This window comes from Staurois parvus, unplaced genomic scaffold (assembly GCF_062004578.1).
Source record: "Staurois parvus isolate SC_StPar_1 unplaced genomic scaffold, SC_StPar_1.0 ptg000283l, whole genome shotgun sequence".
In the NCBI taxonomy this organism is placed as follows: domain Eukaryota; kingdom Metazoa; phylum Chordata; class Amphibia; order Anura; family Ranidae; genus Staurois; species Staurois parvus.
The window spans coordinates 5,152,571-5,179,664 of NW_028318079.1; the positions used below are offsets into that span (position 1 = coordinate 5,152,571).

Genomic DNA, 27,094 nt, shown 5'->3' on the forward strand with positions numbered 1-27,094 from the left:
ACTACGTAGGTTACACCAAAGTTTTTTTGAAAACTGACAGCTGAATAAAAGATGAGCTTTCAAGAGACAAACTGTAATGTGAACCTGATGTCTATGGTTTATGTTTAAGTTGTTACTGGGTACATTACATTAATACAGGTTTTTTTTCTGCAGTGTCTTTAATCGGTTCTGCGCCGCCCTATAGTAGAAATACTGCTACAGGTCGGCATGGGTGTGCAAAATCACGTATATATATATATGTGATCTTGCAGTTCCGGGTAAGGGGCGCGCGCGCCCTACCCGCACCGCCATTTTGTGGCCTCGGCTGTCAATTAGCACTGATCACTGTATTGGTGTCACTGGGGATGTCAGTGACACCAAGTCAGTTCCCCCCAGTGTCAGAATGCCCACCGCAGTCCCACTATAAGTCACTGATTAATGCCATTACTAGTAAAAAACAAAAAAAATTCCACTATCTATACCGTCATTTGTAAATGCTATACCTTTAACGTAAACCAATTAGTTTACACGTACTGGGATTTTTTTTTAGCAAAGACATGTAACAGTATATTTTTTACTGAAGGCAGTGTTTTACCTGGCATTAGTCTAGTGTGCTCTTTAAGGTGACGTTATCATTTAGTGTATTTATGCTGCAAGAGACCTCTAGTCAACATCTCCCAATTGTCCCGGATTTAGAAGAACTGTGCCCGGCAACATCTGACAGAGGTGGTAGCCGAAAGGTGGTCTGGTAACAAGGCATCTGGATGTGGGAGGGCTCCTAGCTGGCGGCACAGACAAACAATCCTTGATCCACTGGAACTTTTTCCTGGGCTAGACACACTGTCCCTGCAGGTACCTGTCCCTGACCAAGCCACTTCGCAAATGCACACCAACTGAATGGCAGTCAGTGCTATTTATTAGCACTGCCCGCACTAAAGATGGCAGCTGATGTCATCCAAGGCAGCAGCGTCCAATCAGACAACTGTTCTCCCGATGACACCTGTGGAGGCTTCAGAGGAACATAAGTTCCCCTCTTTCCTCAACTCTCTCTGCATGGAGACTGCCGAACAGCATCATCTGAGCAGAGATGCTGAACTACACCTGCCTACAAAGCTCTAACAGGAAGTCAGATCGTGGCAGAAATTTGCAAATTTCGAGAAGGCTGATAGTAAGAGAGAGTATTGTTTTGAGTGAAGAATACATACTTGACCATGTTGAATATACCATTTGCCTTTCTGATATATTAATTTCTAATCAGTGCATCTGATATCCCACATGCTGTATAATAGACAGCATTTGTGTTCTTCATTTTTAATTGTATTAAAACCCTTGAAAACTGAATAAAATGTGTGAAGAAAAGAATGCATTTTTAAATAGATTTTTTTAAAGCCAGAGTTAGTGTCACTTTAGGAAAGGGAACCTCAGTGTTTCAATTGAATATTAATGAATGTATGTAGGCAAACAACTGTAGCTGTCCTCAGCCTATAAATGTCATGGGAAAAGTCAATTGGCCAAATTTGAAAAAAATTGTAAAGACTTTTAAAATGTGTGTATGTGCCTTAGGAAAGATTACAATCTTTGATCAGTTAATTTATATGTGATGGTTGGCCTTTGTTATCCAGTCAAACTGGCAAAATGTTATTTTGTTTTATGGAGTGGTTTGTAATTCCATCTAATTGTAGCAGCCCTTCAGATTTTTTTTCTGATCTTTTTGGTTGCCTTAATAGATGCCTGTATATAAGAATATTGTCACTTTTCATACAAATGTAGATATACCAGTAAATTGTAAACACCATGTGAAAACTGAGTTAATGCTTCCCTTCCAATGTAATGTATGCTACAACTAAGGCCTTTTACAGTCCACATGTTCATTTTTCCATCCGAAGCAAAATCCCCTGCTAACCAAATTCCTTAATAGAGAGATGTGTGTTTTCAGTACCTCCCTTGAAGCTATTTGAGCTGTAGCTATGATTATAGGAAATATAATTTTTGCAGAAAGCTGATTTTCTCTCCTGTAATCCTGTTGAATTACTGTGCAGTCAGCCGTCCTTTAGAATTAAGTGGCCAGTTACATATAAGAATACCATACTTGGCTGCACAGCAAATGCAAAAACATAACGTTAAAGAACTAAGTATTAAATACTATCTACATCTAGAATGGCCTTAAAATGTACTTTAGTTTTAGTTTTGGAGAAACAGTGCACCCTTTAATGTTGAACTTGGACACAGACATACAGAATGCACTGCATAATACACATGCTGATGTACTTGCATTATTGGGTATCAGTGCTGTTCACCTTAAGTTTGTGTAAATAAAAGGGTCATTATTTTTTACTGGCAGTTATATAACGCTGTCAATTTACGCAGAGCTTTACATATATTTTATACATTCGCATCAGTCCCTGCCTTCAAGGAGCTTACAATCTAAGATCCCTAACTCACATTCATACACGTAGTAGGGTCAGTTTTAGATAGAAGCAGCTTAACTTACCAGAATGTCTTCAGAGTGTGGGAGGAGACCCATGCAGGCACAGAAAGAACATGCAAACTCCATGCATATAGTGTCATGGTTGGGATTCGAACTGATGATCCTAGTTCTGCCAGGCAGCAGTACTAACCACTTATCCACTGTGCTTCCCTGTTCATAGATCCTACCTATTTTGTATGGAAATACCTTCATCACATACTGTATACAGTATGTCCTGAAATGAGCACCAGTCACCACTTCAGCTTACCAATGCACAGGGAGACTGGTTCCCTACCTGCCCCTCCCATAGTTTTTAACAGGCAGAGTTGACATCATTATGCCTATGATTCTTAGTTTGGGAATTCCTCCCAGCACTGTGTACCCCATATTTCCTTTCTTCACTCAAATGATTGGCAGAGCTTGTGTGGTCTGGTCTCTCATTTTGGATGTTGTTGTTTGTGAGGGTGCACCCCTAAGTGTAGGGCTTCCCTGACTGGTGCAAAGGGGAGAAGATCTGGACAGCTGTGGATGGTGTCCTCAGAGAAAATTCAGGGTAAGAACAGTGCTTACATTGACAGTTTTGGAAAATGACAAGCACAGCTATGGATATTACCTGGGGGAGGGTTCAGGCGGTTTGTAATTGCCTGAAATTAAAGCGACCCTGATGCTGCACTAAACTCTCCTAGGACAACTATACCTGTAAAGGAACAGCGCAAATACCTTTTTCCCGTTTCACCCATATCCTGGAAAACAACACATTTCATGAGAAATCTTTCTCCAAAATACACTGGGAAGCTGACACTTCTGTTAGTGTAGAGCCCCTTGCAGTTCTCACTGGTTTCTCTCAATTGTCTCCAATGTGATTACGGTCTGTAGTGATGTGGAGGTTGACAAGTGGAACCAATGAGAGCTGCAGAGACCAAGAATAGTGAAGCTCCTGGAAGTATATCATAAAATCTCTCTAACAGATCTCTGGATAGCAGTAAAACTCCACAAGAGTTCTAACCCTTTCTTCACTCCAAAACAAACAAAAAAAAGTTTTGACTGTCCATGCAGCTAAATGGTTTCATCACACCACTTTATTGCTGTCTGTAACCCTTTAAATAATTTAGGAGAAAAAACAGTTATGATTATCAAAGTTCTGAAACCTTTATCAGTAATATTGTAAATAACTAATGGCTTATCTCCAGTGAATGTTAGAACAAACATATAGGGGTTTATTTACTAAAGCTGGAGAGTCCAAAATCAGACTCCCTTCTGCATAGAAACCAATCAGCTTCGAGGTTTCATTGCCAAAGCTTCATTGAACAAGCTGAGGTTAGAAGCTGATTGGTTTCTATGCAGAAGGGAGTCTGATTTTGGACTCTCCAGCTTTAGTAAATAAACCCCACAGAGTCCATAAGTCCCAATAAGGTCCGTAACTGTATAACTGCTTTTAGGTGGCAGCCATCCCAGAGTGAGCCAACTCTATGTACATGGTAGGAAAGAAAAGAGGAGAGGCGCCTTCTAAGTGCAGTATAAAAAAACTATTTAAATAAGCCACAAATATAAAAACTCACAAAATGGAGCTGATAAATGAGCCCATCAGTGTAATTTGCTGTAAAGACATTATCCGTGTCCTGCAAGGGTCTGTCCGGTGGGGTGATGGCCGTCGTAGGTGGTGGAGGGGGTGCAGAATGCTGTGGATAGTCAAGAGTCCTGGGAACTGTCAACCTCTAGAAGGAGCAGTTAGCTCCGAGTGCGTAGCCTCTCTCCTCCATTGCCCAACTTCCTCTTGTGTGACGTCACGTCCGCCCGGATTGCGATTCACGCTGGTCACTGTCACTTCTGGGTTCCGGTCGGTCGACAGTTTCCAGGACTCTTGACTATCCACAGCATTCTTGACCCCCTCCACCACCTATGGCGGCCATCACCCCACCGGATGGACCCTTGCAGGACACGGATGATGGCTTTACAGAAAATTACACTGATGGGCTCATTTATCACCTCCATTTTGTGAGTTTTTATATTTGAGGCTTATTAAAATCGTTTTTCTATACTGCACTTATAAGGCACCTTTCCTCTTTTCTTTCCTACCTGAAACCTATATCAGCCAATCCCATGTTTTTATCAGTTGGGAACCATAAAAAATGTATTTCTAATTTGCTGTTCTGGGTTTCTGGACTTTGCATTTTGCTTTTTGCCTTATTATGTATTCCTGCTCTTTCTTTGGCCCTTTAGATGAATTAAAATAACTAATTTGTGTGATGAATTAGTGATGCTCTTCATTACGCCATGTTATTGTTCAGAGGGTTCCTTTTTACTCACGTTCCATAAGCAAAGCTCAACAGCCGACAGATTTTCTTGGCAGGCCTGCCAGCTTTCCATCTCGGAAAAGTTCCGCGTCAATTAACAATGGCCACCTTTACATTAATGATACATTACCATCTCTCAGACGCTATTAAATTATGTAGAGAGGATTGATGGGGTCACAAGGCACATCATCATTAAAGCACAGTATTTATATTCACCAGAGGCTCAGGTACCCATTCCAGTTAATGTAATTGAGTATTAAGTCGTTCACTACAGATTGGAGATTTGTGAAAAGTGCATAGAGTTAACATTTATATGGATTAATAGAAGATATCTGTCCTTCACTGCCTAAACCTGCTATATAGAAAGAGCAAAGTTTAAAGTGTCACTGCAACTTTTTGTAAAACAAACATGCTTAGAATGGATATTGGCATATGATTCAATCTACAGATATACCTACGTGCCTTTTATTGAAAATTTTTTGCTGCTTTAGGCAAAAATGTCCTTCCATTTAGATAGAAGCTGTAAAGTTTTAAGGGGCTTGTAAACCCTAACAATAAACCTATTATTTGGTCCCTTTTGATGCTGTTCAATAGAGAGTTAGGGAGGCCTTGTATGCTTAGGGATCTCCACAAGGTGGTTGGGCTTAAGTTGGGTTTGCAACGATAGCATCTCTTGATATGCAGGAGAATAGCTGAAGTGATTCTTCAAATTGCTGGACAAGGTATATTAAAAAAAAGTTCAGTATAGCGATGTTCAGGCATGGCCTAAACACAGACACAGTTAGAAGCAGGCAATCGATGGATAAAGAAGAAACAAGCAGTAGATGTAACCTGAAAAGCAGTATGAAATGTGGTTCAGAGGATTGCAAGATCATAAAGAACCAGGAGGAACTTTTTGTTCTACCCTTGTCACAATGCGCTAGACAGACTGTATAGCTGTCAGTTACTGCTGGCATGGCCATGCTTGAGCCTCTAGGTGAGCATACCACAACCAGTGTTCCATGCAACCCTAGTCTTAAACCAGAGATTGCCAGGGGTTCCTTGAGAAAAGAGCAATTTAGGATTCAAAGTTACTTTCCAAGTGTCACAAATGATCTTTTTAGCAATCTGCAAGATGAGGATAAATTCTTCACAAAGACCACTAAGGTAAGGAGCAGTGACCATCACACTAATACACAATGAGCTGTAGGCTGCGTGTTAAATACACCTATCTCCTGCACTCTAAGCATTAGCGCATTCCAACCCTTGCACACTCATGCCCTTAACTTGTGTGTTATGCCCCCCTAAGCCCTGCACTAAACATTATGCTGTGTATTTTTGTACTTCTGACTGCTGAATTCTGTAAGTTGGGCTGCATATGACATACTACTGGCCACCATACTCTAAGTACATTATGCTGTATATTTATGACCACTGTACTGTTTATATTGTACAGCAGTTGCTGGTTGCTAAGTAGTCAATGACCAAGTTCTTCTTCGAGCTAGGCTGTGTGCAAAAAAAGTATATGTAATTGAAGAGAGTCATTTACCACAAATGAATGTGCTGAGGTTTGTACATGTCTTTTAGTTACTCACTTGTGAAAATGAGTAGGCCTAAGGTTTAAGCTCCTCCCACTGTTAGCATATTTCTACAACAATTTTCCATGTGTTGCACATGCTACCTAATTATTTTCTCTATGCTGAACCCCCCACCCCCGCCTGCCCCCCAGCAAACAATTATCTAGACCCTGGCTGTAGATACAGTAAATATTAGTAGGGGTTCGCGGAGACTGGAAAGTTATTTCAAGGGTTACTTCATGTTAAAAAGGTTGAGAAAGGCTGGTGTAAACCTTCAAGTGTCTCTGCATGAATGTAGTAACAGCATTCCTGACCCAGAGAGGGAGACACTGATGACAGAGCCATCCATACTTGCTTGCAGTATATGTCTGTTATTGTTGAGCTGTTTTAAGAAGAAGGGGCCCTAAAAGTAGAGTTAGCACCCTCCACCAAAAAAGTCCAGACTGACTGTTCATTAGGCTCCTCCCAATTCAACTAGTTAATTAGTCAGTTGATTAAAAAAGATTGCAATAGGGAAAGTATCAACTGTTCTTGGAATTAATTAGTTAATTAACCAATGGAAGAACAGGAAAACTCCTAGCTTCCCACTCTGTGAATCTCTGAATCTCATTAACATTAACTTCATTGCACATAAACTACTTACCCCCAGGACTGCTGCTCTCTGCTGGGTATTAGAGGTGTAGAAAAGCAGCACTATGTTCTTTTTCCTTTTCTTTGTAAAACAGCAGCCCAATTATGACAGGTATACCAGTTAATATTAACACAGCAAGCCGCAAGAAGGTCAAGTTGTCTTACTGATCTCCATAGAAAGCATAATATTAAGTCCTTGATATATAAGGAGAAAAACAATTTTCCATCCTCCTATATTGCACTGTGGAGGAGTCTGCCATCAGTCAAGATTTAATCGCAAAGGCACACTTGATAACTTGGAAAAATATGCTGCTTTCAGATTTCTTAGTGTAGCATGTGATTCGTGTTACATAATCCATGGACAGTGCATAGTGTCTCTCTCCTTGATATCCATTGCTTCCCCCTTACATTCAAACACGCTATATGCCTATAATTGTGCAAAAAAATACAATCATATAGAAGCTCTCAAATATGAGCTAAAATTGTATGAAAAGAATATATATATATATATATCCCAGAAAGAGGAAGGACAATGTACATCCAATTCACATGGTCAAGTGTCGCCACTGACACTAGTATGATAGCGTATACTGAGAATTGGGTTGTCTCCAGCTGCCAATGCTCTGCCGCAAGCTCAAACACCATCACATGACATCACATCCAAGCCCCATCCTATGTGTTTCGTCATTTGTCATTGTCCAGGATTATTCAAATAATTTTCATTGAGCACTTTTCTTTTCCATACATATAAATATAAAATACAAAAAAAAGAAAAGTCCCTTGAGACACTCTTAGCCATAAATAGTGCATCTTCTTTACTCAGCCTGTGTGGGGAGGGAGTTATATACTTTTGGGCAATCAACTTTCAGGCCTGATAAAGGCATCGCAGTACTGCCGCCTGAATTGCAGAGGGGGCATCTTGATATTACATATATCCTAACACACATAGTTTAGGTTCCACTAAAAGAGCTACATTAAATACCCTCTTTAATATATTACCATTTCCTCTCAATATCTGTGAAGTTTGGGGCATCTCCAGAACATATGAATGAGACTTGCAGATGGATACCCACATGTTGGACAGGATGCATCTGGACATCTCCCAAACAAGAACAATTTTTGTGATGTGTAATATGCCCTGTGGATTATATAGATCTGTGTTAGCCTTTGTGATGGAGATAAAGATATCAGATCTACCAATCTCAATATACAGTTCCAATGTGCATCAGTCAGCTCCCCCACATCCTCTGTCCATTTTACTCTACATGGTACGTCCAGTTCCTTCTCCAATGCCACTAAATGAATACTAGCATATAGCTTAGATATCAATACTTTAGTAGTGATAGCTCTCACCAATATTTTTAAAAAGAGGGGCATTACACCGTTCGAGCTCTGCGGAGTTGCCAGTGCATTCCTTACCTGCAAATACTGGTAAAAGCACTTATTTGAAAACCCAAATTCGTCTCTCAACTCCGGAAAGGTATTCACTAGAAAAATAGCACTGGTATTATTATCCCATATAGGGGCATATTCTGTAAATCCTTTATAGCAGGGAACGTGTTATCTGCCACAGCTTCACCAACAGCTGTATTGTAGGGCACTGTGCCCCAGTCTTCAATGACCCTGCCTCCAATGCCTCAACTAGTGTAGTGTCATGTGCAAACTGTCAATGCTCGCCTGCTATAACCAGCAATACGCTCATCCAGTGCACAGCCCCATAAGTGGTGCAGCTGAGCTGCCAAAAAATAGCTCCAAGGATGTTGTATAGCAAAGCCACCTCTATCACTTGGCAGCTGCAACACCCGCAGATGCATCTTTGCACACCAGATCTCTAAATAATGTATCAATCTTTCTAAACCAGACTTCGTCAAGCCATACTGGTGAATTATTCAGGGAAACCTAGATTAGTGTCTGCAGGGGCACAAAAAGTGAGCAAGGGCTGCAATGGGGACCTTGGGCTACAGATTGGGCACCAGGGCTCTACAGACTGTCATGTTATATGTGCTCCAGAGTCAGATTTGCCAAACATAAGGTTTTTGCTTCTCTAATCTCCAATCCAATAATCTACCTCTATTTGTCTTCATTGCTCCTATTGGTCTGTTCACTCCTTCAGTTGTCTTGCTTGTCTCTTTCTTTGTCATTGATCTACTTTCTTCTCTTAGACCCCTTCCTTTTTATGATCACCAATACTTGATCACCACTGTCCCTTCTCTGTTCCTCTCTCCCTGTGTTTCATGTTTCACAATTTCGCCTTTCTACCCTCAAACCTCTCTCTAAAGCCCTGGTGCTTAACCTGCATTCCACATTTGGTCCTTTGTGTGAGCAGTGAAGCCCTCAGAACCCAGCAGTCAGTCGTGGCACAATGATTTGTAAATCATCCTTTAATAGCAGTGGTCTCTAACAGTCTCATGTAACATGTCCCAGGTCTCTGATTGCCTCCTACAACATTACTCCAGTCTCTAGCCACTCCTGTGAAACACTTTCTGACCATCTCCTCTACTAAATCGTAAGACTGTCTTCTGTAACATCACATATAGTGAATACTATATGGGGTCCTTTGGTGATGTCAGGGGCCACATACAAAGGTCCCTATACCTTGTAAGTTGGCCATCACTGCTTCAAAGGCTCCTGTCTGACCACCACTGCTGCAAAAGTTCCTGTCCTCACCTCTCTCTAGTTTCTCCAGGTATTTAGCCTTACAATGTATTTGCTTGTGTTATGGATAACAAGATGTGAGACCAGAGGCTGGCCAGTGTAAAGATTAATATAAATAGTGTACAATTGTCTGACTGATATGCAGTCGGTTTTTCATGATACTGTACGATTATTTAATTCAAATATTTCTTTATTTCTTAGAAAATGATTCTGGCAATATTGATTTTTACTATAGTGTTTTATTGTTTTTATTATATTGCAATCCATGTGTAATATTATTACTGTTAATGAAAAAGACTATACTGCTTGCTCAGCCATAGTGGAATTAACAATATCCATATATTCCAGGGGAGTAGTGGCAAACTATCACACAAAATTTTCTGGCTTCTTTACAGTATAACTTTTCAACATAGCACAATGAAGCTGCACACTACATATTTTTTTCGCCCTTGCTCATTGTCCTGAGTACAGGGAGTACAGCTGTTTCAACTCCCTAGGGCTGTCTATGAACCCAGATGCTACCCTTTGCATTCTGGAGGGTCATTTGGGGACCTCTGCATTAACTAGAACAATAACTTTGCACCTCTAGAAAAGGAAATCATAGATGCAGTGTGGGTTGATACATTTCATTTAAATAAATAAATACATGCTTATTTTCATATGTATTATCATTACACATTTTAAAATTACTTATACAGTATATGTAGAATGTTTACATTTTGTTAGAGTCACTTGTCAGAGAGGATTTCAACCTGCAAAAACTTTAAACTGTCTAACCTTGTGCTGATAATACATTCCTTAGTCTCCTTGTTTTTTTGGGTGTGCGTAAGGATGAACACAAGGAGCAACAGCTGGAAAATTCACCTGCTGGTCGCAGATGGCAAATGTGATATTTATATTCATATTCACTTCCCTAAAAAAACACAGAAATGCTATCAATGTGTTTTTTTTTTTACCCTTGAACAACAAAAACAAAAAAAAATATCTTAAAAAGTAACCAAGTATCAGGCATAAATGGTAGGTGTCATTGTTGATGTTTTTCAGATATTTTGAGCTACCTGGCTGCCTATATTCCCTACATTCTAAGTTATAGATTCAGAAAAAGCATGCACAAAGTCAAAATTCCCAATCCGCAAAATTGTTCCAGTTTAGTTACTCACATTTAGGCTGGAGGGTCAGCAGCGACTGGTGTGAACAAGCCCTAAAACTGAAGTTCCATTGGGATTTAAAGCTGCCTACTTATTCTAAATGGGCTGGCAGTTCATCTTAATACATGGAAAATGTGTTGTAATAATTTTTTCTACTGTAGCAACCACATTGCATAGCCTCTGCTATGTGGTGGATTGCAGTGTATTACTTGCTACTGTACTAGTGTCTGCGTGGGTTTCCTCCAGGTACTCCAGTTTCCTCCAACACTCCAAAGACATGCTGGTAGGTTAATTGGCTCCTGTCTAATTTGTCCTTAGTATGTGTATGTATGAATGTGAGTTAGGGACTTTAAATTATACATTCCTTGAGGGTTAGGGACTGCTGTGAATGTACAATATATATTTAATTGATGGCGCTATATAAGTACCTGTAATAAATAAATAAATAAATAGTGCATATGGGTGCCTTTCAAAATAAATGACATTGCAATGCACCACACCTCTGTGTGCAACCTTACTGTTTGTTAGGGCAACGCACTGTAAAGCGTACATTACATGCAACACATAAATGTGAATGGGCTGTACAAAAAATCCAATGCTTATCTTCTATTTTTCCAACCAACCTGCTGCCTACTACAAAATTACAAGTTCCCTTTAACAAAAGGAAGCCGGCAGTGCAAAGTCCTCTGAGGACAGCCATAAAAAGAAGAGCATCTACATTTATCATTGATTGTAAATTTAGGTTGATAGAAATGCATTACACGCCCCCAGTAACACAGCAAACAATAACATTTGCGGGCGCCAGCAGGTTTTAACAAAAAAAGCATTTGAAGCCATGGGTCAGAGCTTGAAAGGGGAGATAAAATACCAGCTGTGATTTCAAATATAAATGTCGATTCATTTATGTTTCATAATGTTTATCCTCCCAGGTATAATAAACATGCATCAACATCAGCCTGACATATATGTAAAGTTCACTGTGATGTATACATTAATATATAATGACAATATTATGCATGTTTCTCCTATGATGTTTACAAGGCTTCCCTCAAAGGCAGGGGGGTCCCATCTGCTGCAAGAAGGCGACTGCCTTTCGCCCACATAAATGGAATGATTAAGTTGGCTGTAGACCTTATGCTTAAATCCATGACATTTCAGCCAAGGGCTATCTGCTGTTCAGTGCTTTGTTCTGTCAAAGCCATTCTATTATTTCTCAAAACAATCCTGGCACCAGCTAAAAGGTTCAGCTCTGCTTGGCTGAAGAGAAAGCCACATCTTCTGAGCGTTTACACAAACAAAAGGCCGGCCTCCCGGCTTCCTTCTATAACATATCTGTTGCCTTTAATTTAGGCTAATTCAAAGTGAATGGCAATGGGCTTGAACATTTGCTTCTGGTTCAGTACTCACAGTCAAAGCAAGTGACTTAAGGTCACTTTTTATTTTGGCAGAGTGCTCATCAAACTTTAGTATTGTCTTTCTTTTGTTTGCATCACTTTGATAAATGATATGGTGAAGCAGTCTGAACTTCAGGTATTATATTTATTGCATACTTACACTGGTCAAGCTTGAATCAATGTAAACATTCATATCTCATACTTGTGAAACTATGAAGCCAATTAAAACCTCATGTAGCACTCACCCCAAAAAGGGCCTGTTGATTTGGTCCCAAGGTTCTTTCCCTAATATGTGCAATAGCAGCCAGGCACACAGCCTCAGTCACTCTTCTGGGTCAATGATCAATCTAGGGATATCCTTTCTTGATGCTTTATTAAAAACTTGAAGTTGGATGTGTGCAGGGTAACGGTGGGATACTCCTGTAACTTTAAGTCGTAACTTGAGGACACCTATCTTCCTCCCAAAGATTCTTAGCACAGTTCTTGCAGCAACAAATGATGTACTGAGCTATACAGGGACACCATGAGCTCTGGATAGTTGGATGCCTCCTTCCAATATCAGCCAGACTTGACTCCCATGAAGTCTTCATACCAGTTCCCCAAAAGGAAATCCCTAAGTTAGCTTCAGCAAAGGTCAGCAGAATAGGCCCCCAAGGTAGCACATCTGGGACCTCGATGAGCAAAAAAAGAAGCACAGCTGGTCTGTCCAGGAGAGCAGCAGCCTTTCAGGCTGACATCTTCACCTTCTGCACAAAAATTCCTCTGTTCCAAGCCTCAAGCTATTTAAGCTCATTCCCAACCACCTACTGGGCACCTTCCCCCAGGGATTGGCTGGGAAAACATAAATATTCAAACTAGAGATTTGACTCTCCCAGCCCACTGCTTTTCAGAACAATCCAGAAGGCAGGGGGAAGATGTCAAACCCACAGCCAGTGAAACCCAGAGCAGAGCAGAGCAATCACAAGCAGCTCCGCTGATTACAGAGCTAATGAACTAAATAAACCTAACCTAACACATATCTAGGAGGGTGCTACATCCATATTGCAAAGCGCTTAAAGTGTTAGCTCCTCATAAGTGCTCAAACAATTCACACAACAAAAGAATAATAACATCTATATAAATGAAGTGCTCCCAAATAAACATAAACCACATGTATACGTGTCCATTGCTCCAACAACCTGTGATCAAATCTGCAAAAGTGCCTATTTCACTCCTTCTGTGCATCTCTCAATTACACATAGTAACAAATTCTTTCACCTTGTGTTCAGTTCCTCTGTGCATGAAATCCAATCCACAGGTGATCTCCTTGATCAGTTAAGTAGATCCACATTCACCAGACAGTTAATGACTGTCTCTCTCAAGATTTACGAAGAGCTCCAAAAGATCCCAAAAGCGATCCTCAGCTGTCTGTGTATGCTGCTGCTCAGGATTCCATATAGGATGAGTCAACCACAGGTCAAAAGAAGGCTCACATGGTGTAGTTTGTTGCAATAAGTATTTATTAAATAAGCCAAGCAGACCTACTCACATGTAACAAGATATAAACTGCAGACTCAAAAATTACTTATCCATGCAGACTCCCATTGTCATATAGCGCACTGTCCCATACCAAAGTTCTCAGCCTGCTGCTCTGTAAATGTGAAAGACTCTTGGGCTCCAGCATCGGATGTGTCTACCTACACTGTGACTCCGCCCAACGTGTTTTGTCCCTGTGACAACTTTATCAAGACGATAATCGATAGTGTGTTAGTCTTCTCTATATATGCAAGCTTTCCTGACCTCTAGACACAGCTAGAGAACCAGAAACTGGATTACACCAGCAGGGATCTGGATGGCAGGAGACCAGCTCTTATCACCCCTATCACTCCATACCATTAAGTAAAGCAGTTGTATATGTTAAATATATAAATGCTATTTGATTTGCACAAACATTTGTATAGTTTATTATAAAATTGTTTAAAAAATATCAACAGAAATATAGCATACAAAACCTCAGGGGAACGATCCCTGGGTACTAAAATCACATGTACAAAATATCCTCCAGTGGATTGAATAGAGTCTAAAGTCCAGGCTATTTAACATCTATGTACAGACATATACATGTCTAAGAGAAAGCCGGCTTCTTCCAGTTCAAATGTTAATGTGTTTCACAGTAATGTTGCTTAATCAGGACAAAGGAGGGCATGAAGATCAAACTAAATACATAAAATAAATAAGTAAATATACATATAATACACAAAATTATATTACATAACATATAACTAAATTGGAGTATGCTCCCATAATACTGACCATTTAAAACAGTGTAGCACACATGCAGTCTGACTGGTAGATACAGGGACATACACAGGATCCACATTCCTCATTGGTATGGAAAAAGTAGAGGGTGGACTAGTATCATCAAACTCTAAAAATATACATACACAACAAAGGGCATAAACCATAGCATAGCCACAGTAAACCACCCATAGCCTGGCCATTAAAGAGCCCTATATCTTTGCCTATAAAGCTTAGTAATAGGAGTACTTACAAAAGTCGTCAATGTTGGAACATGGTAGACAACCAATATACAGGTGAAACTCGAAAAATTAGAATATTGTGCAAAAGTTCGTTTATTTCAGTAATGCAACTTAAAAGGTGAAACTAATATATGAGATAGACTCATTACATGCAAAGCAAGATAGTTCAAGCCGTGATTTGTCATAATTGTGATGATTATGGCTTACAGCTCATGAAAACCCCAAATCCACAATCTCAGAAAATTAGAATATTACATGCAATCAATAAAACAAGGATTGTACATAGAACAATATCGGACCTCTGAAAAGTATAAGCATGCATATGTATTCAGTACTTGGTTTGGGCCCCTTTTGCAGCAATTACTGCCTCAATCCGGCGTGGCATGGAAGCTATCAGCCTGTGGCACTGCTGAGGTGTTATGGAATACCAGGATGCTTCAATAGCGGCCTTCAGCTCTTCTGCATTGTTCGGTCTCATGTCTCTCATCTTTCTCTTGGCAATGCCCCATAGATTCTCTATGGGTTCAGATCAGGTGAGTTTGCTGGCCAATCAAGCACAGTAATCCCACGGTCATTGAACCAGGTTTTGGTGCATTTGACAGTGTGGGCAGGTGCCAAAGTCCTGCTGGAAAATGAAGTCAGCATTCCCATAAAGCTCGTCCGTGGAAGGAAGCATGAAGTGCTCTAAAATCTCCTGGTAGATGGCTGCATTGGCCCTGGACTTAATGAAGCACAGTGGACCAACACCAGCAGATGACATGGCTCCCCAAATCAACACAGACTGTGGAAACTTCACACTGGAGTTCAAGCATCTTGCAGTGTTTACCTCTCCATTCTTCCCCCATACCTGGGTCCTTGGTTTCCAAATGAGATGCAAAAGTTGCTCAGAAAAGAGGACTTTGGACCCCTGAGCAACAGACCAGGTCTGTTTTTCTTTAGCCCAGGTAAGATGCTTCTGACGTTTGTTGTTCAGGAGTGGCTTGACAAGAGGAATACGACATTTGAAGCCCATGTCCAGGATCCATCTGTGTGTGGTGGCTCTTGATGCACTGACTCCAGCCTCAGTCTACTCCTTGTGAAAGTCCCCAACACTTTTGAATGGCCTTTTCCTGTTATTCTCTCCAGGCTGCGGTCATCCCTTCTGCTTGTGCACCTTTTTCTTCCACACTTTTCTCTTCCACGTAACTTTCTACTAATGTGCTTTGATACAGCACTTTGGGAACATTAAACTTCTTTTGCAATTATCTTTTGAGGCTTTCCCTCCTTATGGAGGGTGTCAATGATGGTTTTCTGCACAACTGTCAGGTCAGCAGTCTTTCCAATGATTGTGATTCCTACTGAACCAGACTGAGAGACCATTTAAAGGCTCAGGAACCCTTTGCAGGTGTTATGGCTTAATTAGCTGATTAGAGTGGGACTCTTTGAGCCGAGAATATTGCACCTTTTCACAATATTCTAATTTTCTGAGATTGTGGATTTGGGGTTTTCATGAGCTGTAAGCCATAATCATCACAATTATGACAAATCACGGCTTGAACTATCTTGCTTTGCATGTAATGAGTCTATCTCATATATTAGTTTCACCTTTTAAGTTGCATTACTGAAATAAATGAACTTTTGCATGATATTCTAATTTTTCGACTTTCACCTGTATATTGATAAATATATGCAATAATAGTAGTCTGCTAATACATAGACACGCAGAGTAGTATTAGATAGAGGAGTACTCTAAAAAAGATATAAACAAACATATCACTAGTCACCAATTCAGCCATATAGCAAAGTCGTAAATAACACATACAAATGTAGTGGAGCAGACACCCACCCATACTATTGAGTAAATCTACTCCAAATTTCTAGTTCAAGTGTCAAAAAACAGCTGTCATGATGATATTCACAGACATGGAGCAATAGCATCCAGTAATAAAATACACTGCCTGTAACAAAAGTCATAATAAAACAAAACAAAAAAAAACTGTAAACTGTAATGCTTTTTACACCTGAAATGTATGTAGCTGAGTTAAACTGAAATTTCAGTTGGGCTTTAAAAATTGGATTATAGGATCTTCAAAATCAAACTGGTTAAATAACTATTTCAGATCCAAATCTCACCTATTGGAGATTTATAATACATAAATATGAGAAAAATGAAGACGCTTTTTTTTTTCTTGTGCACGGGTCTTCTAAGCTCTGACACGATAAGATTCCACAGACTGGTGCACAAACCAGAACCTAAATCACTTAATATCCATAATTGGTAATGTTTGAGAGACTTATTACGTACCTAATAGTGCCTGAAAATCTCCATTTGGCCTACATAACGTGTGATGTGGGCAGTGGGTTGAGAGGTGAGAAAGTATAATTGATAGAATTTGATTTTCATGCTGAACAGAAGCCTATAAAAACATCATTAGTCTGTGCACACCGTGCTGCCCCTGCTGCCGTCTTAAGCAAGATGAATAACGTGATTGAAAGGCTTGCTTCATAGGGGGTGTCATGGATCATGTCCCCTGACTATCCAGTGCCTGCCATTCTTCAGGGTGAACATAAATGTACTTATCAATGTTTTATTTTCATTATGACTACACAGACTGCCGGTGTAGGGGCGTGATGAGCTATAGAGTGTAGAATTTCACAAGCATTTTCAGGAAAATCAACAGATATATAAGTTGGCTAAAGATGACCATAAACAGCCAGAAGTGGCAGGCGATGATCCTTATTTCAAGTATCTCTTGAACCAATCAGGGTGTTGGTGACTTTCTAGAGGGGAGATGATCAGTGTTTGTGTTGGTCAGAGGGGCTCAACATCACATAGGGAATTTTCCTAACTTCAAGTAGGACCAATCCTTCAATCCTCTCTGTAGAAAGGAGAAGGAGCATAGCAACACACAAGCGATTCTCTCACCAATCAGATAAGAATGCCAGTGGTTGCAAAATGGGGAGGTGTCTCCTAACTTGTCTGAAGTCCTGACCTGCAGAGCAGGAACATGATGGCTTCTAGCTCACAGTCCAACAGTGGCAGTAAACTATATGGCAGACATTAGGGATCCCCGTGCCTGCGTGGGTTTCCTTCGGGTACTCGGTTCCCTCCCACACTCCAAAGACATGCTGGTAGGTTAATTGGATCCTGTCTAAATTGGCCCTAGTATGTGAATGTATGAATGTGAGTTAAGGACCTTAGATTGTACGCCCCTTGAGGGTTAGGGACTGATGTGAATGTACAATATATATGTAAAGTGCTGCATAAATTGACGGCGCTATATAAGTACCTGGAATAAATAAATAAAACATGGGTAGTCAACAGAAATTAATAACTTAGTGCAGGGTACATGTAGAGGCTTAATAACTCAAAGTCTGAGGTCTGCTATGATTAGGCAGCAAGGTGCAAGAGTAGAAGCTTGAAATTAGAGTGATACCATTTACTGGCTAATAGCATTGTAGTGCAAACATTTAGAGGCATGCTGGCCTCTTCTTCATGAAATGTAAATTCTTCTTGCTTGAAGAGGAGGCTTCAAATGCTTGCATTACAAACTGCTACTTTTGTTGATGGTTTAAATGGTATAAAACTCTGCTGCAGCAAGATACATGTAGGCAGGTGTAGTTTGGCCTCCTTGCACAGGTGGCGCTGATAGCACCACCATGCAGGGGGAGTGGAGGATAGGAGGAGCTCATATTCCTCTTAGGCCTCCGTAGGGGAGGTCATCAGGTGAGCAACTGTCTGATTGGACGTTGCCACCTCGGATAACCCTCCAGCTTTATCAAGGTAAGTGCTTATAAAAGCACTGACTCTCTAGAGTTGGCGTTCTTTTTGCTTGTGGGTAGGATAGGGACAGGAACCTACTGGTCAAGGAGAGTTTGCCTAGTGTAGGGAGAGGTTCCAGAGGGGGAGGGACAGAATAGGGACTGGTCGCCTGTTCACCAATGTGGAGCCTTTCTGCTACAACTCCTCTCTTCTACACTGTCTGCAAGCTGCCCCTTCAGCCAGGAGCTGTCGGTGTTCGAATGTCACTCTCAGTAGAGGCGGTATAAGCCATTGTGAGTGCTCTTAATGGTTCACTGCTTCCACCTAGACTCTCTAATGGGTCGTTGAAACTTTCAAACAATACATTTCATTGCAAACCTGGATCTCTAGTATTTTTTCTCCCTTTCCGGGCATCCACCCCCACTTTCTCACATGCAGAAATAGCCAAACTCATAAATAAATAAATCAAACAACAGCAAAGAAATGCAGGATTTAGGTGTCAGGATCCAGATTAATGAGTTGGGTGTCAGGTCTCATGTACAACAAACTTGAAGTGCCCCCGGCCCCCCAAGGTCTAAATCTGCCCATGGGAGTCTCCACTCTGGACGGATGAGCTGTAGACACACCTTTGAACAGCAGCATTGTCAGTCTGGGGAGAAGGTAGTGTTAGATGGGGTAGCAGAATTAGATGGACTTGACTAACAAATGAAAGCCAAACACTAGCTAACATTTTCTAAGCAGTTAGGCTTAAATTGCCAAACCTCTGAGAAGCAGGGGCGGACTGACAACTCATGGGGCCCCCGGGCAATAGGGGATCATGGGGCCCCTGTGTCCTTGCCCAAACTCAAAAAAGCCTATGAAAAAGGTAACAGGGGCATCTCATGGGGTCCCCTACTGACCCCAGGCCCTCGGGCAGTGTCCGAGTTTGCAAATGGTCAGTCCGCCCCTGCTGAGAAGTGTTTGGATCAGTTTTCAGAGGTATTTGATAGGTGGTGAGGAGTCAATATGATGCCTTCTCATTGCTTGTTTTAGCCCCATATAAGCTGCACCACCATGCTGTGCTGCATGCTGCATGCTGTCCCCGTTCGTTTACATGGATTTCATTTGGCACTGGCTGTCAAAACTGGAGCAACAGTTTTAGCCCCAAGTATGAAGCAAAGTATCATAACTGTGGCATGTGAATAATCACAACAACTGCCTTTTCAGCTTAAGGGGGGGGGGGCAGATGGGGGGGCAAATGTGAGTTTTTACCACCCTCCAACCACAAGACTACACAGGCTGTTACAATGACTTTTGTTTTCTTTTGGGATAAAGATGTTACATTAATGAATAAAAGCTGACAACTGAAAGCACCCCTGTCAGTGTTAGATGATTTGTCTCAACACTCTAACTACCACTGTTGCTAGAGAGCTTGGTCTGTAAAAGGAAGTCGAATAATATGACTTCCTGGCTGGAACACCAAGTGAAAATAAAGTAAAAAAAAATCCTAATAAATGAAACTAATGCAGCCACCACATGTGAGGATTGGGAAGCTGCAATATAATGCATTTTGTTTTTGGGTTTAATACCACTTCAAGGAATGTCTTTTAATTCATATTTTATATTATATTTAATAGAAAGTACAGTTTGTAGGTTCTTATATGCTGTTGCTCCTTATTTTATTATGTCATGAAAACTTTTAATGCTATTGATTGGTCAACATTAAATCCAAGAGTTTTCAATTTCTGAAAAGAAATTGTGAACACAACAAAGCTACTTTTGTACATTCCCCCAAAGCCCCACTTGCACACATATGCAACCCACAACTAACAGAATTCATGAATATTTAATATAAGTTGTTATATCCTGTTTTTATGTTCTTAGCAATGAAATATTGAACACTGAATATGATAAAGTCATGTGTTTATTAATTTCCCCATAAACAGGAGACAGACATCAAGTGGACCTCCAGCCCTAAAACAGATCAAAGGTTGACAGGTCTTTATGAGTCTTCAAGCCCAGTGGATGTTCATAGCAGAAGTTCCGAAAGTCCATCTCTACTTCATTCTTCCATCAAGAGTTCCACTTCAAATAACTCTTCTACAGATGCCAAAATTGGAGACTTCAGCAGTCAAAGACAACTGATACCAGTCCGTAGCTTGTCCCCTAGTGGAAGTAGAAATGAATCCTCTAAGGAAAATTCAGTTCTTTCGAAAATTCAACAATTTGTATCAGATAACAAGCTAAGAACTTCAATGAGCAAGAAATCCCTGAAGGAAATCCCAAAGGAAGATAGGAGGATGACAGATGAGGCATCAGTAAGTGAATTCAAACGTGCTACTTTATGCGTGGTTTCCTTGGCTTAGTGTAAGGAACCAATATTGAAGGTTCCTAAACAAAAAACTAAAATGTTTTAGGCCCATGATATTTATTTTTTTTAAAGTTTGCAAGTTTATTAAAGTGACTCTGTCCATCACCTAAAATCTTAATGGAAGTTTCCCGCAATAGAAGAGGCATTATACTCACTTCTCCCACAAACCATCTCTCCGACCTTCCCTTCAGTCCAGTGCTGTAGCCTTCATCAGAGTCTTTAACACTTAGCATTTAACACTTCTGGGGGTTGGGGTAGGATCCAAGTATAACAAGTCTTATACTGGCAGGAACTGCCATTAATCTCTTTATAGGCAGTGGACAGGGTTGCTTTAATTGTTCTTTTAACCCTATGCTGCCTTTTTTTTTAACCCCAGCCCTTTATGAGGATCTGAACACTAAGAGGCAAAGACAGGCTTTCCAATCATTTGACCGCTATGATTAACTTTCGTAAACAATGATTGGGAGCTGACCACAAAAACTTAGTTACTGTGCTAGAAGTGTGTAGTGAGTGCGCTCTCAGCACAGAATTCCATAATGGATTCTATGGAGGCATATGTGCAACAGCTCAGCATTAACCACTTAAGGACCGTCCACAGTACATTTACTGCTACAGAGCGGCCCCTGTGCGCAAGATCACATATATATATACCTGATTCTGCATTTCTGGGTAGGGGGTGCGTGAGAGCCGTGCATGCACCCTACCCGCAATGCCGATCGTGGCCCTGAGTGTCAATCACTGCGTCTTGAACGGTGATTACCCGCCGAAGCCCGGTGATTGTTTACCAACAGCCCTCCTCCCTGGCAGTTTGGGCACACTGCTCTGGATGGCTGAGCAGAGCCATCCAGAGAAGTGTGTTTACAGTGAAGCGCACACCCCCGCCCCTAGTAAAATACTCTCATCACACAGTTAACCCTTTGATCGCCCATCATGTTAACCCATTCCTGCCCAGTGCCATTAGTACAGTGTTAGTACTTTTTTTAAGCACTGATCACTGTATTAGTGTCACTGGGGATGTCAGTGACACTAAGTCAGTTCCCCGCAGTGTCAGAATGCCCGCCGCAGTCCTGCAGTCCCATTTTAAGTCGCAGATCGCCGCCATAAGTCGCTGATCGCCGCCATTATTAGTATAAAAAAAATTCCAGTATCTATACTGCCATTTGTAAACGCTATAACTTTCACGTAAACCAAATAATTTAAACATTTTGGGATTTTTTTTTAGCAAAGACATGTCGCAGAATAATTTTGGCCTAAATTTATGATGAAATTTGATTTTTACATTTTTTTACTGGACATGTTTAATAGCAAAAAGTCTAAAATATATTTTTTTTTGTAATTCTTTTTTTTTATAGCGTAAAAAATTAAAAATGCGATCAATACCACTGAAAGAAAGCTCAATTCATGAGAAAAAAAGGATGTAAATTTCATATGGGTGTAGCGTTGCATGACTGCGCAATTGTCAGTTAAAATAACACAGCGCTGTAACGCAAACCACTTTAACTGCTTCCTGCCTGCCCTATAGCAGAAATACTGCTACAGGGTGTCACGGGTGCACAAAATCACATATATATACGTGATTCGCGCTCCTGTGGTTTTCACTCCCCTCCCAGATAGCGTCATATTACCCTTCAGTACACCAGTAATCACATTTAACCCCATGATTGCCGGTAACATGCTCATACACAATAAACTGCCATTGCTAATATAGTGTCTGAATGGATTAATATCTTTGATCAGATCAGCACTATACCAGCGTTCACATTAGTATAGTGTCCCCAAAAACACAGTGTTAGCTGGATTAGCCCAGGCCCCTGCCAGCACCTGCGTTTAGCCCTTACGCTTACCCCCCCCCCTTCTCCCCCAGCAAGTGCAGTGTCAGTAGGTCACTGTCTCTTGATACATTGCACACAAAACCGCAGTGTTCACAGAATCAGGCCTGATCTCTGCTAACACTTGCTGGCAAATTTTGATGAATCTCATAGTGCCGCTCTACCTTTTGGTGAACTGGAAAGCACCAGCAGCCTAGTACATCCTGGTCTTTCACATACCAGCACTGCAGTATCACTTGGTGACGTGGCGAGCCCCATAAGTGCAGTACAAGCTGGTGCGGTGGCGAGCACAAGTATTGTCCCACAACCACCAAAAATTGGCACACAGGCCCATAGAGCCCCTAGTATCCTTCCGGATGTGCTTGCAAATCCCGATTGGCAGCCCACAAATTCTGCAGCATGCGTACTTCCCCCATTTCATGCCCAACCCGGAATTCAGGTGGAAACAGCAAATTTAACTACTTCCCTTGATTTTTTTTGGAGCTGTTTTTCACGGAAGATCTGTATGCATTGATTGTGGATCAAAGCAATTTATATGCACAACAATCTATCGCCGCCAACCCAAATTCAAACCTTGCCAGACCATTCGCATGGAAACCCATTATGGTTTCCAAACTTACATTTTTTCAGGGCCTAACCCTCAACATGGGCATTACTAAAAAAATGAATTGTGGTTGTATTGGTCCACAGACCTGATTCATCATATGCCCATGTTCTCTGCTGTCATAGCCAGACATAGATATGAGAGTATAATGTGTTTTATGCATTTCAACGACAACACACTCTGTCATCCTTGGGGTGACCCTGAATTTGACCAGCTCCACAAAATTTGGCCCCTTGTAAATCACCTTATCCAAAAATTTGCAGATGTCCATACTCCCCAGCAAAAAATCTGTATTGATGAGTCCCTCATTAATTTTTCTAGCCACCTTACATTCAAACAATTTCTCCCCAGCAAGCGTGCCAGATATGGGGTCAAGATGTATAAGACCTGTGAGAGGACAACAGGCTATATTTATAAGTTTCAGATTTTTACGAGGGAAAAGATAGTCACGTGGAGCCCCCCAGATGCCCAGACTACATGCGGAGTAGTGGCAAGATATTTTGGGACTTGATGTCATCCTATTTCCATATGGGGTACCACTTACACGTGGACAATTTTTATTCAAGTGTGCCACTATCTAGACATTTGTACAATCTTGGAACTGGCGCATGTGGCACCGTGCGACCTAATGTGTGCCCATCATTTGAAGTGGGTGTATGCAGGGCAGTATATTCTAATGGTGGACACTTTTTCTGGCAAATATTTCTTCTCTTTGTTTCATTCAGCCCACAGGCTGCATACAACAAAAAAAAGAACATAGCATATATTCCCAAGTACCAGCAATGTACTGGTACATCACTTGATTTTGAATGGTTATACCAGGATGATGCCTATAGCTGCAGGCATCATCCTGGTATTGTTTTTCTCAGCTGGGGATCGGCTTTCATGTAAAAGCAATCCTAGTGGCTAATTAGCTGCATGATTGCTTTACAAGCAGTGGGAGACAATGCCCCCCCTCCCCTGTTACCTTCCACAGCCTTCTCAGGCAGTCCCGTGCCATCAGGGGAACCTGAGATTGCAGCCAGTGTTTCTGCCAGCTGACCATAGAGCGGATTGGAGACCAGAATGGTGCCAATCATCTCTATAGTCTAAGAAATCGGAAGCTACAGGCATTTCATCACTTCATTTTTGCAGGATATAAACAGCGGCATTTGCAAATTGGGAAAGCATCTGATCACACCGATCTTGGTGAGATTAGATAATGTAAGGGCAGAGGAGATATCTAGAGTCTGATAAACCCCAGATTTCTCAAAAAAGAATATATGACAATGCCCATTGAAGTTATAGGGGATATTTGCATTCCCTGTGATAGCATTAAAAGTGATTAAAAAAAAAAAAAGGAAAGGGACAGTGTAAAAAAAAAAAGAAAAAGGAAAGCACCCTTGCCCTCCCACAACACGCACGCACCTGCATGCGCGAGCGTTGACCCTGTGCCAGTATGTAAACAGCGGTTGCACCATGCATTTGAGGTATCACTGCGAACGTCAGACCAAGCAGTAATAATAGCACTACATCTCCTCTGTAAAACTAAAGTGGTAGCTTGTAAAGGCTTTTAAAGCGCTCCCTAAGGATATTAAAAATGTATGCAGTTTGCCGCCATTGCAGTTTTAAAGCATGTCATGTTTTACTCTGCATACCATCATCTTTTATATATTACCAAATAATTGGCCAATATATTGTGTTTTTGTGCATTAAAAGTAAAAAAAGTGTATTTTTTTTTCAAAAAATCTGCGTTTGAAAAATTGCTGAGAGAGTACTATGTGACATAAAACATTGCAGCACCCACCATTTTATTCACTAGGGTGTCTGCTTTTAAAAAATAAGGTTCAAAGTAATTTCATAACAAAAAATACTGATTTTTTTTTCCATGTGAACAAAAAGTGTCAGAAAAGGCTTGGTCTTTAGGTGGTTAGAAGAGTGAACGATGTGTGGCATAAACTTCTAATGCTGGGCATAAAATGCCCCCACCCCCCAAAACGATCCCTTTTTGGAAAGTAGACACCCCAAACTATTTGCTGAGAGGCATGTTGAGTCAATAGAAGAACTTCTTTTTTTGCCACAAGTTTTTGGAAAATGAAAAAAAAACAACTTTTTTTTACACAAAATTGTCAAATAAATGATATATTGCTCACACATGCCATGGGTATATGTGGAATTACTCCCCAAAATACATTCTACTACTTCTCCCGAGTATGGGGGTACTACATGTGAGAGACGTTTTGGCAGTCTAGCCAAGTACAGGACCCCAAAATCCAATAAGCATCTTCATGCTTTTAAAGGGCTTTATTTCCTCATTACACTTCCAGACTACCTATCACAAGTTTGGAGGCCCTGAAATGCCAGGATAGCACCAAACCCCCCAAATGACCCCTTTTTGGAAAGTTGACACCTCAAGGAATTTGATAAGAAGCATGGTGAGTATTTTCTAGATCTCATTTTTTGCCACAAGTTTTTGGTTGTGCTATCCTAGCATTCCAGGGCCTCCGAAACTGTGATAGGTAGGGAGGAGGTGAAATTAGGAAGTTAAGCACTTTCAGGCTTTCAAAGTGGTCATTGGATTTCAGGCTCCTGTATGTAGCTAGGCTCCCAAAAAGTCTCACACATGTTGTACCCCCATACTCAGTAGAAGTAGCAGAATGTATTTTGGGGTGTAATTCCACATATACCCATGGCTTGTGTGAGAAGTATACAATTTGAATTACAACTTTGTGTAAAAAAGAAAAATTTGGTTTTGTCATTTTCCAAAACCTTGTGGAAAAAAAAAATCTTCCATGGACTCAATATGCCTCTCAGCAGATATCTTAGAGTGTCTAAAAGGGGTAATTTGCTGGTGTTTGTACTATCCTGGTATTTTAGCACCTCAAGAAATGTGATGGGCAGTCAGAAAGTAAAAGCTGTGTAAATTACATTATCTGTACCATAGTTTGTAGACGCTATAACTTTCACACAAAACAATCAATATACACTTATTGGGATTTTTTAACCAGAAACATGTAGCAGAATACATTTTGGCCTAAATTTATGGTGAAATTTGAGGTTTTTTGGATATTTTGTACGACAGAAATGAGAAAATATAGTTTTTTTAAAACTTTTTTTTTCAGAATTTTTTTGTTGATAGCGCCAAAAATAAAAAGCACATAAGTGATCAAATACCACTGAAAGAAAGCTCTATTTGGACATAAATTTAATTTATGCACCGTATTGCATGATCGCGCAATTTTCAGTTAAAGTGCTGTATAGTAATAAAAAGTGTGTAAATTGCAGAATCTATACCATAGTTTGTAGACGCTAAAACTTTCACACAAAGCAATCAATATACACTTATTGGGATTTTTTTTTACCAAAAAAGTTTACTATATATTTTTTATAGCCGAAAGTAAAAAATATAGTTTTTCTTCAAAATTTTCGGTCTTTTTTTGTTTATAGTGCAAAAAATAAAAAGTGCACAGGTGAGCAAACACCACCAAAAGAAAGCTCTATTTGTCTGAAAAAAAGGACATAAATTTTGTTTGGGTACAGCATTGCACGACCGCGCAGTTAGTTGAAATAGTGCAGTGCCGAATAGCAAAAAGAGGCCTGGTCATTAAGGGGGGGAGCGGGTTAGATCCTCAGGATGGCAAGTGGTTAAAGCCTACCTGTGGCAACAAGCTACTTTAGGTTTAGGGAAAAAGATATTTAGTTGCTTCTGCAAGAATGCTATACTGCATTCATTATAGCATTCTGGGCTCCTTAATAAGACCTGTGTTAACTTCTCGCTTTTAGGCTGTCTTTGTCTAATTGTTGCTCTATACAGAGATGTATGAACTGAAAACAATAAGGGGGACCATATCACTTCTCTAAATTAAATAATATACTGATTAAAGAAAAATCATATGTTTTGGTATTTTCGAGAAATATTTTCACGTCTGTCCCTTCGGATGATTTCAC

At 40.6% G+C, this 27,094-nt stretch overlaps 1 protein-coding gene across 1 annotated transcript in view; it reads left to right on the forward strand.

The window, feature by feature from the left end:
• Nucleotides 1-27,094, forward strand: part of CFAP20DC (CFAP20 domain containing) — a 361,123-nt gene that overhangs the window by 197,221 nt on the left and 136,808 nt on the right. Inside the window, exon 13 of the mRNA XM_089682005.1 lies at nt 20,310-20,681. Within this exon, the coding sequence (XP_089538131.1) occupies nt 20,310-20,681 (372 nt within the window). The remainder of the gene's footprint in view (nt 1-20,309; nt 20,682-27,094) is intronic.